The sequence below is a fragment of the Mus pahari genome, chromosome 22, assembly GCF_900095145.1.
Source record: "Mus pahari chromosome 22, PAHARI_EIJ_v1.1, whole genome shotgun sequence".
Classification (NCBI taxonomy): Eukaryota; Metazoa; Chordata; class Mammalia; order Rodentia; family Muridae; genus Mus; species Mus pahari.
The window spans coordinates 41,181,541-41,198,287 of NC_034611.1; the positions used below are offsets into that span (position 1 = coordinate 41,181,541).

At 40.2% G+C, this 16,747-nt stretch overlaps 1 protein-coding gene across 1 annotated transcript in view; it reads left to right on the forward strand.

Moving 5' to 3' along the window:
* Positions 1-16,747, forward strand: part of Rars2 (arginyl-tRNA synthetase 2, mitochondrial) — a 45,564-nt gene that overhangs the window by 28,505 nt on the left and 312 nt on the right. The window contains exons 9-19 of the mRNA XM_021222240.2: positions 3,296-3,454; positions 4,082-4,188; positions 5,358-5,453; positions 6,528-6,588; positions 8,828-8,904; positions 11,543-11,667; positions 12,887-12,954; positions 13,035-13,144; positions 13,675-13,770; positions 14,078-14,152; positions 16,411-16,474. Of these exons, the coding sequence (XP_021077899.1) occupies positions 3,296-3,454; positions 4,082-4,188; positions 5,358-5,453; positions 6,528-6,588; positions 8,828-8,904; positions 11,543-11,667; positions 12,887-12,954; positions 13,035-13,144; positions 13,675-13,770; positions 14,078-14,152; positions 16,411-16,474 (1,038 nt within the window). The remainder of the gene's footprint in view (positions 1-3,295; positions 3,455-4,081; positions 4,189-5,357; positions 5,454-6,527; positions 6,589-8,827; positions 8,905-11,542; positions 11,668-12,886; positions 12,955-13,034; positions 13,145-13,674; positions 13,771-14,077; positions 14,153-16,410; positions 16,475-16,747) is intronic.

Genomic DNA, 16,747 nt, shown 5'->3' on the forward strand with positions numbered 1-16,747 from the left:
CTATGTGCCTAGGATGCCTAACTTATAGTTACTACGTGCCTAGGATGCCTGACTTATAGTTACTATGTGCCTAGGATGCCTGACTTATAGTTACTGCATGCCTAGGGTGCCTGACTTCTAGTTACTATGTGCCTAGGATGCATAGTTACTGCGTGCTTAGGATGCCTGACTTATAGTTACTACGTGCCTAGGATGCCTGACTTATAGTTACTACATGCCTAGGGTGCCTGACTTCTAGTTACTACGTGCCTAGGATGCTTCCCAGTGTGCTCACATTTACTTCACAGGGCTTCTGATGGCTCATCTCAGAAGCATCAGTTAGCTGTGTGTGTTTTCTTGTCATTTCTTTAAAAGAACAACAGTAACACCCTGAGGCATGACAGGGCCTCAGTGTCAAACAGTGAGCTTGTTTGTTCCTATTATAACTGTAGGTTTCTAATGAGGTAGGCATTAAATGCATTCAGAGACAGAAGACACAAGTATATGCGTTCGTGGGTCTAAGATGCCAACCTTATGCTAATCATCTGTGGCTTTGCCAACTTGACAACTCAGCACTGCTAAAAATGATCCGAGGGTGGCACTAAAAACCCTGCACCAAGAACTTAACTGTGCCCACGTGACTAATGGGTCCAGTGACATATTTTAAAGGATTGGGATGCAAAAGTGTTTCCACTTCCCTTATTTTGTGCTATTTTATAATAAAGCAGGCCATTCCAAGAGCGGCAATAATGAGCTTAGTGGAATTTCAAACAAAAATCATATGGTGTTTGGCAATTCCAACATCAGAACTCTTGAACGGGAAGGTTAATACCCTCCTAAGGAAGTTGGATATGCTTAGTTTGTTCTTTACTAGATAAACAACTGATTGTTACATTTTGATGATTGAAGAAAAGTTGTGCTTTTATTCTCAAAAACACTATACTACAGCACATTGTCTTACTGGCAACCACAATTTAAATTTTCTTTTTTATTCTCTGGAATGTAAATGTATCTAAAAAAAACCTGTCTCTGAAATTCATACTTTCTAAAATAAAGGATTTATATTAATTTTAAATTTAAATTTCAGAATTATATTACATGTATGAATGAAAATAAACTAATTCTAAACTGTTGACAATTACAGTTTTACAGTTATTTATAGGCAAATTGTAAAATAGTAATACTTCTATATTATATACTTTCATAAAATATTTGTATATATACAAATAGTGATTTTTTTTATCACCACTTAACAGATACTTTAAAATGTAGAAAGGGTTTTTGTTTCATTTTGATATATATTTTTTAGGAAAATATTTCTAATAGTTTTTTCTTGAAACATTCACATCAATAGATTGACTGTACAACAGATTACTTGTTTTGTTTATTTATTTATTTATTTTAAAGATTTTATTGTTATATGTAAGTACGCTGTAGCTGTCTTCAGACACACCAGAAGAGGGAGTCAGATCTTGTTACGGATGGTTGTGAGCCACCATGTGGTTGCTGGGATTTGAACTTAGGACCTTCGGAAGAGCAGTCAGCGCTCTTAACCGCTGAGCCATCTCTCCAGCCCTACTTGTTTTATTTTTATTAAAGTAAAATGACCCCCTTTGTGCTTCCGGCCTTGCGTTCTGCATGAGAGAAAGCATACTGTATTTGTCCTTTTTTTCCTGGTGCGTCTTGTTCCCTCCTCTTAGTAGATCCTTTTCTGTTCATAGGTAATCCCACTTCTTTCCTAGTATCATATTTAAGCGTATATGCCTAGTAGATCAATCAGTGTGTGTGTGTGTGTGTGTGTGTGTGTGTGTGTGTGTGTCCCCAGTAGAACATTATTCAGTCTTAAGTAATGAGTTACATCATTTTCAGAAAATGGAATGGAACTGGAGACTGATTGTTCTGTTAAGCCAGACCTGAAGTGAATACAGTCTGAAAATGAGCATCATTCTGTGTACATTTGTTTGTACATTATGTGTATACATCATGAGGTGTGTGTGACTCGAAGTGACAGTCTGAGACCACTCGTGGATATATCTGTCTGTTCCTGTATTGGTGTATTAATAGCATTTGTTCGTTCATGTCTGCTTGCTTTTGCCTTTGGGTGCTGGGATTCAAGGCTCCTTGTCACATCTCCCTTTTGTCTGTGGCAACAGTAAAATCGGTTTCTGTGTAAATGTTGCTGTGATGATCTGATACTGTGTAAATGTTTAGAAGCCTCATTGTTTGTAGCGTTTTTAGCAACTTCTATTATCTTTGTATAGAGTCACTTTAGCAGCCTTCTGGAGTCATTCCTGTTTCAAGGTGGGAGTGAATTATTTACAGCTTTTAGGAAAAATCCTTGTAGTCTCTATGTGTAACTGCAACCTTAATTGAACTATGCTATTTATATTTATTGTTATGTATTAATAGTATGTTGTGGGTATGGAAAACAAAAAAAAGATTTAAACTGCACTAGAAGTGACCCCTTCGTAAACCATCAACCCCTTTCTAGTTGGATATAGAACTAAACCAACATTGGATTGTGCTAAAATCCCCTAAACTAATATTCCACATAATGCTTAAGAGTTCAAACTGGAGTGTAGTTAAGCTTTCTAAGAAGTATTTCTGTTTGCCATCATTACCTGTTTTGCTGGTCTTTTGTAGATTAAAAGAATAGCTTTAAATCATTTCATTAAAAGTAGCTCCTGAACCACTTGTGCACAAGAATGGGCTGGGGTGCACAGGGGTGGTAGGGTGGGCTCCTGAATCCCCATCCCCCACTGCTCAGCTCTTTGCTATTGATAAATCAGGGACCAGAGAGTCATCGCCCTCAGGTGTGTACCTACTCATACACTCTGAACCAGCGCTTAGTAGATTATTCCAGTACGGCAGTCACACAGATGGCCTTGGTTAAATGACATGGGTCAAAAACCTGAAGCAGAAGTCCTGAATCTGGGACATGTGGAGAGGAATGGATGTTGGTAGTGGGGGGAGAGAGACAGATGAGGGAGGGGCAGGGAAAGTGCAGTTGGAATATATATAAAAACAAACAATAAACAATCATGTGTAAGTAGCTGTGAAATCTTCCATTCGTCTTTTATTTATTGGGTTAAGCCACGCTACTTTGATTAGCCTTTCCCATGAACTTTCAAAAGGGGTAAGATGATTTAAACAAAGGAAAAAAGATCCCAAACTGTCAGCTTAATGATAGAGATGAGAAAGACTCTTTGCCATGTGGCCTCTTGCTTAACTTTCCTTGGGGACTCAGTATTTATTATGTTTGGTTTCTTGTCTGTGGAGGTAACAGCATATAATAATGTATTTAATATACTTTTAGGTTTATGTACAAGTTAATAAAGAAGCGACAGAGGATAAAAATGTAACAAAATTGGCACACGAGTTCTTCCACCGACTAGAAATGGGTGACACGCAGGCACTGTCACTGTGGCAGAGATTCCGGGACTTGAGCATTGAAGAGTACACCCAGGTTTACAAGGTACCCTGCAGTCTCTATGCTCCCTTTCCTGGGTCGCTCGGCTCGTGCTGCAGCTTACAGCCTGCTGCGCAAGCTCTTACTTAAGCATAGATTCTAGTTTAGTTGAAAATTCAGTGGAATGGCATTCTTGGGGTAGAGAGCTAAAATGCAAAACAACCCAGAGCAGTGCCCTTACTCTCTCAAGGAACTTAACTTGTGAGATAGTACTGGATGCTGCAAAGGGGGCTCTGGAGTACATGGGTACAGTGAGCAGCTGCACGGAAGTGGAGCTAGTGGGCTAGAGGAGCATGACGGACATCCTTTTAGGGCTCTACTGTATCATGCAGACTTCTGGTTCTGTACCCATCCTAAGTTGCACAGGGCCCAGCAGGTGCTTCTGGGTACGTGAGCACCTATAGGGAATAGCAGAGTAAATGCTCAATGCTATCAGCTTCTGTTTACAAAGCCATAAATACCAGTGGCTGCCAGAGTGAACACCAGATACATGGCCAGTATGGTGTGTGTGTGAGTCATTAGGAAGTTTAACTTTTATTTTTCTGATTTTTGTGACAGTTGGTAAAACATCTTTAATTTTGTCTTAGTGTAAAACAATATAACTAACATTTTTCTTGTATTTCTAAATCTTAGCGTCTTGGAATATACTTTGATGAATATTCAGGAGAATCATTTTATCGTGAAAAATCTCAAGATGTCTTAAAGTTGCTTGACAGCAAAGGACTTCTACAGAAAACAGAGTATGATTGAGTTACTATTCCTTCTTCCTTTTTCTTTAAGATTATGACTCGCTATCTGCCCTGGAACTCACTGTAGACCAAGCTGGCCTCAGACTCAGAGATCCACCTGCTTCTGCCTCTCAATTGTCGGGACTAAAGGTGGGCGCCACCTTGCCCAGCCCGAGGCGCTGTGTGTGCTGGCATTAGTCAGCTTATGTGTGACAATAATATAGTCTCTGAGCTGCATTGCCATTTCTCCTCTCTTGCCAGGGGCAGATCTTTCCTCTCAGCACTTGGGAAGCAGAATCAGGAGATTCTGAGTTCCATGACAGACAGTCAGGGCCACATGGTGAGACTCTGTAGCCAAAAAAGTACTTTTCCACGTTGTGCATGGGGAAACATGTCTATAATCTATATGCAGGAGGCCAAGATGGAAGAGTCATTAGTTCAAGGATGGTCTGAACAATATGTCAAATAATGAGATGCTTTATCACATGCTGTATAGCATTTTCATAGCCAAAATTCTCAGATCACAGGAGTAAGGGAGGCACCTGTTACAGTATGAAGTATGAAGACAATATGGCCTGTCTCAGGTTACAAAAATTGATCATGTGAAGACAGGAAGTAGAACACCTTTGTGGCTTATGTTACCTTCAAAAGTATTTAAGGCAACTTATGAAAATAGGTATGCTGTAACAGGCTTTCAATGAGTGAGGCAGAGAAATCAGGGAATAGCAGGAAAAACAGTGTAAAGTCAGATAATGGTCTCACATCCTTGTTGGCAGTGTTGCCTGGCATGTAGTAGAACCCTTTCCTTTGGAGAGACTCGACAAACGACAATTTCATGTTTTCATGCTGTATCCCTATGTGCATTGTGGACCATCCAGGGCAGGTGCACCAGTGCGCATCGCTGTGGTGAGAATGAACGATGTACCTAGCACCTCACATTCTCAGCTATGATGTGAGCATCCTACCACACATGAGCAACTGTCGTTGGCGTTTTCATTTTCACCACCTCCAGCCAACTTGGTGGTTTTGACTACTGTTGCTTATAGCTTGAGCTGACGCTACTTACTGTTCTGTGAGCAATAAAAATAGCCTCTGCTTTGCCAAAAATGCTATATATATATGTTCTACCCCCAAAGTAGAATTAATGGGTTGACTTAGCGTTTGCCTCTTTCATTTTCTAGAAAGGGAAATGTTGTAGTAGACCTCTCTGGGACTGGTGACCTCTCTTCTGTCTGCACTGTGATGCGAAGTGATGGAACCTCTCTCTATGCAACCAGGTTCGTAGCATCGAGAAGATGAGCACATCCACGTGTGACTTCACACGCCTAAGATCCTAAAATCCATGCAGGTTACCAGCTTATCCTCACAACCATTACGAAAAGTCCTAGTTGCAAAATAGAAACCTATTACTTGAATATTTTAAGAATATTTACTGCATTTCTAGTTATTGACCGTTGCAATCCCAGAAAGATTTAATATGAGAAAACTGGGACTCTATATTCACATTTTATTCAATATCAAGATCTGTTTACAGCAGAACAAATCGTTCTATGTTCCTTCATAACCATATGTTGAGTGTTTTTAATAAGTGCACATTGTCAGGGAATATATTCTAAAAAACAACCAAGCCAGGGTTCAATGATGATCTCATGTATGAAAGACCATTCTACAGGCATGTAACTGCCAAACCTCATTGTCCTGTGAAGGAATAAATACGATAGATAGATAGATAGATAGATAGATAGATAGATAGATAGATAGATAGATAGATAGATAGATGGATAGATGGATAGATGGATAGATGGATAGATGGATAGATAGAGCTGCCTTTCTTGTGCTGAGAGCTGAACTTGGATCCACTACATACATAGAATAGTATGTGCAGTCTTAACCACTGAGCAATCCAAGGACTTAAGAGCTTTATAAATGCAGAAGTTACCACTGCTGCGTGATCCAGGAGTTTGAAAGTTTTTAATAAAACAAACTACAAAGCAAGTACTTCTTTGACTTTTTTGTCATTTACTTTGTTACTGTGTTATTTGAGAAAGTATATTGCAGAAATGTAACAATTCAATGTTTCTTTTCAGGAGAGGCTTGGTTAATTATAAAACACCTATAAGATACAATTTAATGCTTACTTTTCTCCCCCTTTGTTTATTTTTAGTTGATTTTTAAATTACATCTCCCAAGACCTTGAATTTATTTTTCAAGTCTAATTTTGTTATTACTTATTACCAAAGTATACTGGCTACAAGGATAATTTATATGCTCTAGGCTACAGAATTATATAGATTTTAGTTACTGTTATCAAGTAAATAAAAGTAATTATATCCCCTCCCCTTTGTCCCCAGGGACCTTGCAGCTGCTATACATCGCATGGACAAGTACAATTTTGACACAATGATTTATGTTGTAAGTAATCACAATACAAAACCTACTTCATGAAACTAGAGAGAGATAGAAGTAGGAAACCAGGGCCAGGAGATGGCGCAGTGGGTCAGGTGCTTACTTGCCTTGGCTGCCTGATGATGTCAGTTCAATTCCTAAAACCCAGGCAATGACAGAGAGAGTGGACTGCACACTTCTCCTCTGACTTCTCCATGTGAATCCTGACACAATGCCCGCTCACATATGTGCCCACACACACAGAAAAAAGGAAAATATGTTGAAAAAAATTACAAAAAACAATTTTGTCAAACTACATAAAATAAATACTAAGTTGATTAAGAGTGAATTCTTTTTTTTTTTTTTAAAGATGTATTTATTTATTATATGTAAGTACACTGTATCTGTCTTCAGACACTCCAGAAGAGGGCGCCAGACCTCGTTACGGATGGTTGTGAGCCACCATGTGGTTACTGGGATTTGAACTCTGGACCTTCAGAAGAGCAGTCGGGTGCTCTTACCTGCTGAGCCATCTCACCAGCCCGTGAATTCTTTTTTAAACTTATTCTTAAAAAGACTAAAAAAAATCATTTACATTGTTTCATAGTGAAAGAATTTACCAAAATTAAGAAGGTGATTATGTGAAATTACTATATATGAGTTATTGCAAGACAGTTGTGCTTGTTCTATTGATACACTTAGAAAAAATATTATTGTAATTTGTTTTGTGTGGAAGAATTAGCAACCTGGAAATTTTCCTCTTCTGTTTAAAATTGCATCAAGTGACTAGAGAAACAGCTCAGCATAATGTTTGGCCGGGCGCTGCACACATGTACTATACAGACTTATATGAAGGCAAGACACTCAGGTACATAAATAAACAAATCTTTTTAAAATTTTAAGTAAAATTTAAAAACTATCACCTCATAATATTATAGTGTTATTTAATATACATAAAATAAAGCATATGTTAGAATTATGTTTTTAAAAGAACATTAAAATTCTTGTAATACCTTAAAGACAAGAAATTTCAGGCTAGCAGTGTTTCTGTGCACCCTTCACCAGCACCCTTCTGCACATACATGACGTGCCATGTCAAATCAGATGGGCATTTGTAGAAATGAACAAATCTCATGAGGTTTTCATGCATTGTCTATAGGTTAGTTTTATGGAACTGAATCACATGTACAGATCTGTGTCACCATGACCACATTAGAACATGGAACTGCTCTGTAACAAAACAGACTCGTTGGTGATCCACCAGTCAATCATTGTCTCCTCCAACCCTCACTTTCATTATAAATATTGTCACTTTGAGGGTGGTGTGTACATAGAATCATGCAGTATGGAACTGTCTGCCTGAGATTCTTGTTTCACCCAGCATATTGACTGCCCTTGAGATCCAACCAAGCCCTTGTATTTCGAGTTGGTTCTTCTTATTGCTAACTGGGTTTCTAATACCTTCTGCCTTTGCATGTGCTGCCTCCCTCTAGACTAAGAAGTTACCACCATCTTGTTGCAGCTTAGCTTTGGTCTTGTGGAAATAGAAATCCTAACCCCTGAGGGAGAAGGAAATGAAATAGAACACTCTGAGAGTCAGGGTCCATGTGTCCTCCTGAGTTAAGGTGTTGAGACCTTATTTTCCCATTCAACCTTGATACTCTTACAGTGTGCTTATTTTAAAGATTTATTTTAGCTTTTATTTATGTGTATGAGAGAGAGAATGAGAGTTTGTGTTTGTGTGTGAGTGTGCACCTGTGCATGTGTGCAAGGGTGTGAATGGTGCATGTGTGTACCCCCAGGGTAGAAAAGGGCATCAGATCCTCTTTAGCTGGAGTTGTGAGCTGCCCAGTGTGGATGCTGGGAACCAAACTTGGGTCTCTGGAAGAGCAGCTAGCAAGTACCCTTAAGCACTAAGTCATTTCTCCAGCATCTACTGTGTTTTTTTTTTTTTTTAAAGATTTATTTATTTATTATATGTAAGTACACTGTAGCTGTCTTCAGACACTCCATAAGAGGGCATCAGATCTCATTACGGATGGTTGTGAGCCACCATGTGGTTGCTGGGATTTGAACTCAGGACCTTCAGAAGAGCAGTCAGTGCTCTTACCTGCTGAGCCATCTCACCAGCCCTACTGTGTTTATTTAAAACATATTGACAATGACTTCAGTCTAATAATGATGTTAACTTTATTTAGGACCAGCCTACTTTTGTTTGCTAATTTGTCTTTGTTTTGTTTTGTTTAAATTTAATTTTTTTTCTAAGGCAGACAAAGGACAAAGAAGGCATTTCCAGCAAGTGTTCCAAATGTTAAAGATCATGGGATATGACTGGGCGGAAAGGTAGGATCCTTGTTGTTCTTTCTTGCCGACCAAGGCCACTAACTCCTTATGTCACCAATCCTCAGAGCATAATTACAGTAATTTATGTTCAGTTCTCTTTTCAGGATGTTGGTATAGAAAGACAGATTGATTTTGTGTTAATTTACATCTTGATAAATGTATTTAATCATTTTATATCTTGATGTCTGCTGTCGGTATTTTGGTTTTCAGTTATTAATATGCATTTCTTCTTCCTTATAAAGGCGACTCATAATTTAATCACAAACTATTTTCTCAGTAAAACGAAACTTTGGCGGAGCGAAAACCTGCATCTTATTTTTTGTTTGTGTTTTTTTTAATTTACAATTTGTTAGTTATATATAATGATATCTGAATGCATGTATGCATATTGTATTTTATCATATTCCCACTGGGCCCCTCTTCTTCCACTCCCATCGGCCCCTTCCCGTGAGTCTTCCTATTTATTTGCCAGTGATTTGTTAGGTTGCTTAAAGTTCCTGGGTGGTGTGTTATTGATAGGTGCGTGGATGACCTTTTGGGGGCAATAGTACTGACAAAAATCTCTCTCCCTTCAACTAGTCACTGCCTGTTTGTCCTTAGGAAGGTGTGTAGGGCCTCATAAACCCCTCTCCAAGAGGGAGTGTTTTAATGGGGGATGGAGAGGCAGGGTAGACTGGCAGGTTCACAGTTATTGTGAGGTCATTAATGTATTGTCCCTGCCATACCTAAAAGACATTGTTCTACAACACTCTCCTACTTCCTTTGAGTCATATTTTTCCTGCCCGCCCACACCACCCACCCTCGTTCCAGAATGTTCACTGAACCTTGGAGGGTGATTTAGGTGACCCTTAGGACTCAGCATTCAGCAGCCACCCTGTTGTTACTCTGAATTCACTGTTGCCCACTGGGTAAAGAAGTTGCTCTGACCAAAGCTGACAACACTTAAAAGGTACTTTCATGAGTAGTTCCAGTTGTCAAAACCACCCTAGTAGTTTCTTCATTAAGGCTTAACCACCCATGCTGTTAGCTCTAGCTATGTATACATTAGCAGTGATGAATTCCCCTCTGTGGAGTGGGACTCGAGTCAACTCAGGAAGCAGTTAGTTACCCCAGTTACAGTCATGCCAGCGTACACCAATGGGCACGTCTTGCCTGGCAAGCCAGCAGTGTAGCATGCAAGGTCCACAGGTGAGTAAGGTTACTGATTACTCCTCTCTCCCAGCCTATGGCATCCTCTGGTGTTAGGAAAGCTAGCCAGCAGGGAGGAAACTTCCAGTCCCGTTCCAGCATGACTTCTCAACGTCCTGTAACTGATGCATAGTATATCTTACCCAAGACTGCTGGGCAACCAAGGAGTTTGTATCGGTTTAGGGGCCCAAGGAGCTTTCCTGAATAATAAGTCATAAGGCAGCTTCCATCCTGGCACTGAGATTTTTTAATGAACTTATGGCTCTAAGAACAGTTTTATGCATCCACATAGAGTACTGCCATTCAAACTTTTAAAATGATTTTATTTTCTAATTAGCTTACAAAGTGATTGGTTTACATGTAGTTTTCTCATACGTCCTTAGGTTTGGATGTCCCTCTCCCTCAATTCTCCCCCACTTAAATTCTCCGCCCCTACTCTTCCTCTTGTCACTTTCATAGCAGATGTGTTTTACTGTCCCTGCCACTACCCCTTTCCAGGACTCTCATGGGTCCCTTCCCAGCCTCTACACATAACTGACTTCTAGAAAATGCACACATGTAAACATTAGAAGTCGGGAGAGAACATAGTAGTGTTTGTTTTTCTGAGCCTGTGTTATCTCACTTATTATAAATATTGTGGATATCTACAGGTAGGATAATGAAAGTAGTCATGTCCCACACAGTACACAAAAATCAATTCTAAATGGATCCTAGACCTTTAAGTAAGATTTAAAATTGTTAGAAGAAAAAGTAGAGAAACTATTTAAGATTTAAATTTTAAATTAGATTTAAGGCAAATAAAAGGACTTTCTAAATAGCACTTCAGTCATTCAGGAAATAAGGATAACATTTAACAAATGGAACCTCATAAAATTAAGCATGTGTACATTAAAGGAAACAGTTAAGTAAAGAAAGTGTACAGAGTGGGAGAAATTTTTGCCAGCCATGCATGATAGAGGAATACTATCTAGAATGTATAAGACCTTTAAAAAAAAAAATCAAGAAAACAACCAAAGCAAAAAAATGAACTCTGAAACTGAAAAAAAGAGGTCTCTAAAAGTTAATAAATGGTGGCACAGCACTCAGGAGGCAGAGTCAGGAGGAACTCTGTGAGTTTGTGACCAGCCTGGTCTATATAGTGAGTTCCAGAACAGCCAGAGCCTGACTAGTGAGACAATTATATTTTTATTTTATATATATATAATTTTTGATTGAAACAGGACCCCCTGCAAAGGCTAGCCTTGAACCCCTAACCTTCCTGCTTCCATCTTCCAAATGCTTGAATCGCCACCATGTATGCCATTTCTGGCTGCATCGTATTTGTTTGGTAATTTTTTAAACCTCTACTACAAAGGTTAAAAGTTTGAATTATTTTCTGAAAATGTACTAAGGTATATTCACATCATTAGCAGTTTTTTAGCTTTTGTTAATGAATGCCTGTCCTTTTCAGGTGCCAGCATGTACCCTTCGGGATAGTAAAGGGAATGAAGACTCGAAGAGGAGATGTTACTTTTCTGGAAGATGTCTTAAATGAGGTTCAATCAAGGATGCTACAGAACATGGCTTCCATTAAGAGTAAATCCTCCTTACCAACTGCATGCTTTCATGGACTTCCCCTTCCATGACTTTGACGTGTAGTCCAGTTGATTGTTAATATAACGTTAGTCTTCCTTCCATGAACAGCTTTGTCAGAGTCATCCGGTGAACTGTTTGCATCATTTTTGTTGTTGTTGTTGTTGTTTTGGTTTTTCAAGACAGAGTTTCTCTGTGTAGCCTTGGCTGTCCTGGAACTCACTCTGTAGACCGGGCTGGCCTCGAACTCAGAAATCCGCCTGCCTCTGCCTCCCAAGTGCTGGGATTAAAGACGTGCGCCACCACTCCCGGCGCATCGTTTTTTATATGTCTGCATGTATGCAAGTGTACGTGTACATACATTCATGCTGAGGCAAGAGGAGTTCTCAGCTGCTGTCCACTTTTTATAAAACACACACAGGACCTCTCATTGGCTCCGCTGGCAGGCCCTTGAGCCTCCCCAGCACGGGTTACACGCATGCACCACCACACTCAGCTTCTGGTTCATATTCAGGCCCTAGTGCTTTCCGAGCTGTCATAGTTTTCTATTGCTGCACTAAGTCACCATAACCAAAGCAACGTATAAAAGAAAGCGTTTAGTCTGGGGCTCAGGGCTCCAGACGGTTAAAGCTATGACCGTCACATGGGGAATATGGCAGCAGACAGGCAAAGGTGACACTGGAACAGTAACTTGAGATCCACAAACAAAAGGCAGAGAGAAACTGAATGACTTGGAACCTCAAAGTCCACCCCTCGGTGACTCAGTCCCTTCAAAGATGAACTAACCCTCTCTAAGCAGTACCACCAACTGGGGACCAAACATTCCAGTGCGAGCCTCGGGGGCCATGCTCATTCCAAACACTATGTTGGGCAAGTTCTTTACCAACTAAGCTGTCTTCTAGCCCAAGTCCTCGTGTCGTAAATTGGATCCATGTAATAACTAAAGTTCATATAACTGTTTAATCTTTATCGTTGGAAAAATAACTGTGGTGTATCTAATACCTTACGAAGGATATTTCGAAAAACAAATTAGTTCATGTTTCTTCACTTTGATGTAAACAGGAGAACTGATTTAGGTAAATTATCCCAAATTAGGAAGGTAAAACAACCATTATAATCTTATTTTTTGATTGTATGTTTCAGATTTTTTTCTCTCAACTTGATTCATTATTCTTGAACAATATGGTGCATGTTTAAAATATCTTCCCTTATCTGTTTTCAGCAACAAAAAAATTGGAAAATCCTCAGGAGACTGCAGAGAGGGTGGGGCTTGCCGCTCTCATCATCCAAGTACGTTAGGACAACTTCCTCTGAGACCTTTGTGTGTGCTGTGTAGCAAAACCCAGGGTAACAATGTACTCTCATTCTAGGACTTCAGAGGCATGCTCTTATCCGACTATCAGTTCAGTTGGGATCGTGTTTTCCAGAGTCGTGGGGACACTGGAGTCTTCCTGCAGTACACCCATGCCCGCCTCTGTAGGTAAGATGGGGCTGGAGGTGGGGCCTGGTGTGGTTCTAAGACCAGTGGTTGGCCCTCTTGTCTAACAGTTCTTACTCAAATTTGGGCAAAACATAGCAGCCCTCTTGTTGTTAAACATTCATTTATAGTATAAAACACCCATCATAAGAAACACTTTCGCTGGGCAGTGGTGGCACACGCCTTTAATCCCAGCACTTGGAAGGCAGAGGCAGGCAGATTTCTGAGTTCGAGGCCAGTTTGGTCTACAAAGTGAGTTCCAGGACAGCCAGGGCTACACAGAGAAACCCTGTCTCAAAAAAACCAAAAAAAAAAAAAAAAAAAGAAAGAAAAAGAAACACTTTCACATGGCCTTACTTCATCCTCAGTAATTCTGCCAAAGAATAGCCTGTCACCTACATTTTAAGAGACACTGAAAACATTTGAGAAAATGAGGATTTTCTCAAAATTTCCCAAGCTAGGAGTCATCACATGCGCCATGAGCCCTGAGTAACTGACTGATCCTTGCACATCTCTTTGAACTCCGGTAACAGTTTGGAAGAGACTTTCGGATGTGGGTATCTCAGTGACTTCAATGTCGCTTGCTTACACGAGCCACAGTCTGTTTCACTTCTCCAGCATCTGCTCAGGTATGAAAGTCTGTTATTACCAAGTCTTAACTAAATTAAGAGCCTTGTTGATTTCTAGAGTCCTCGGTTCCCAGGCTACCTCCCACCTCTAGGTAAGCCCAGAAGGAATCTGCCTTTTGAGGGCACCGGTCAAGCGGTGGTCAAGGTTAATCCTAGTCTTAAACATATTATCACAAAGTGTATTGCTACAATATGAAAGAGAAATGCGCATTTTCCCAGGTCTTTTTTTTTTTTACATGCTTAACACTCAAGCTAAGGTTAGCTTCACATAGCCAGTGTGCAGCAGCCTGTGCCCTTCGTCTTTTAGGTTCGATGAGGTGCTCTATATGTCATCTCAGGACCTACAGCCGAAGCACATCGTCAGTTACCTCCTAACTCTAAGGTAAGGCTCTAATCTCCCTATTTTCTTTTAAAAATATTTTTAAGATTTATTTTTATTCGTGTGTGTGTGCGTGTGTGTGTGTACACGCTCATGCACAGGCATGCATGCATGTTCACCTTGATGATAAACTCAGTCACCAATATGGACAGGTGCTACATTGAGGGAAGAAATGAAAGTCCTCCCCTTGGAGGGTTACCCAGGAGTGAGCCGGAGCTTTTCTCACTGTGCCTCCTCCACCGCAGCGTCTAGCTGTGACTTGTGAGTTACTGTAAACTCAGCCTACCCATAAACTGTTCTCCTGCAGGAGTCTGCACCGGGGCCTGTCTGAATGTTGTCCGGTCTGTCTCTAATAAAGGGCTTTGCTGTCTACTGAACAGAAGAGAAAGCATCACATGGGAAAGAAATATAAGATACTTTAAGGAAGTCTTTAAGCGAGTTTTCCACGGGAGGGAACATTACCTGACTCCAGCTGGCCAGAGGCACTCAGAATAGCAAGCAGCTCTGCAAACAGCATTCTCGAGAAATATCTCTATGTTCTTTCCAGCATTTATTGTGGATATTTATTATATAAAGTCTCCTTTGTCATATCTGCTGTCTCCAGCCTGCATTGCTCTCTGGGTCGGGGACATGGAAGCATGCGTCATTTAAAATGAATGCATAACTTAACATTAGCTTAGACTGGTAAAAAGTAATTAATTACTTGGGAAGTCATAGACAAGTAAGGTTGGTTGTAAAATTGTTCTCTTAAAGGCAGGTTAAATAAACAGGGTAAATATACAACTGGATATCTGTCTAGACTTTAAGTGACTTCCAAGTGTTTTAACTTGGCTGTAAGGCTCAGCCAAAGTTCCAGGCTCTTTGAATATAAGAGCTATTGTCATACAAATGGTATCACTACATGTGTGTGGGTCCTTTGGAGGCCACCAGATCCTCTGAAGCTGGACTTACAGGCAGTTGTGTTCTGCCCGACATGGGTGCTGGGAACTGAACTCGGGTCCTGGAAGACAGTGTGTGCTCTTAACTGCTGGGCCCTCTATTTCTTTCTTTCATCAAAAGGTTTCCTATAAGCAAACCCCCTGCCCTAGAAATTGCTTTAAGTTATAGAAACTGTTACTTCTCTGACGACCAGACTTCATTTTATTTCTTCAGTAATATAAAGTAGTGTCATAGTAATGGACAGTGGCATAGGAAGTTATAGCAAAGGGACGTGTGTGCTGTCAGAAAACGGCTCCACTTTGAGGGACTCATCTTCTCAGGAGGAAGCAGCAGGTGCTAGTCAGGAGAAGCACATGCCAGGGAAACATGGAAGGGCCAGCGCTGAGCAAACTACAACTCTGATGGCTAAAAGGATGAGGAATGATGAGCGCAAGCCTTTGGCCTTAGACAGTTTTCAGGGTGCTTGGTCGATGTTACTGTTCTAAGAGAGACAACAGAATCACATAAAGCTTGGGGAACGAATGAATTAGGAAGCCAGTCAAAGCCACTGGTTGAAATTTCATGGTGATTTGAATGCTTTTACTTGAAGTAAATCTAAAGAAAGGACATTTTGTTTTTTACTCACTGTTTACTGAAATGAGAGAATACTGAAATTTTGTTCTTAATTATACTTTTTACCTTCCCTCCCAGGTTTTTGTTGTTTGAGAAAGGGTCTCACTGTGTAGTCCAGACCAACCCAAGATTCACTTAATCTTTATGTTTCTGTTCCTAAGTACTACAGACCTACCCCTGACTCTCCTAGATTTAAGTAGGTTTGATTGTGTTTGTTTTGGGTTGATTTTTTTTTTTTAATTTTCTACTTACATATAAAGGCAAAGCCAAAAAGTGAGCCTTAATGATTAAATGACAATCATGTGCATTTCATGGCTCACTGCTGCCATGCCTTCACAGAAGATTGCTTCAAGGAGTGCCCAGTGTGTGTGCACTGAATGAATAACTAGTTTCTATCCCCTCAGTTGACACAGGGGAAAGGGCACGCCATATTATATTTGTAAGAGCTGTCTACATAAGGAAGTACTACTTGTTAGAAAAGCATGCATCTGTAAAACAGTGGGATCACAATCTTAAAAGACTTGCAGTTTGGTAGATGCAAAATTCAAATCTGTCGCGCTAGTGTTTTGCTGAATTACAGACAAGCAAATGCATTTGATTCAAACTTCAGATAGCTTTAGTGACTCTGGGCTTTAAAGTGTTGGGTTAGGATTCCTGGGACAGAAAGTTCCTGTTGATCCTCATTGTGACTTCTCTCTTGCTTATTTCAGTCACCTTGCAGCTGTGGCACATAAAACACTCCAAGTGAAAGACAGTCCTCCTGATGTGGCTGGGGTATGTGAAATTGAATGTCCTCTATGTAACCATGTGACAGCTGAACCTAATATTATAAAATGTTAGTACTAAGCCTTAGGAATTTTTCTGACCTATCTCCTGTTGTTTACAACAGTATAGTTTCTGACTTAGGTAATGGATAGACTGGGGCTGTAATATCAGTGTTATTATCAGTATTCCCCAAACAGCAGACTATCGAATACATCTCCCACCGGCTGCTCGAGTGACAAACTCAGCCTCTCCACTGCATATCCTCTCTGCCCTGCTCTTTCT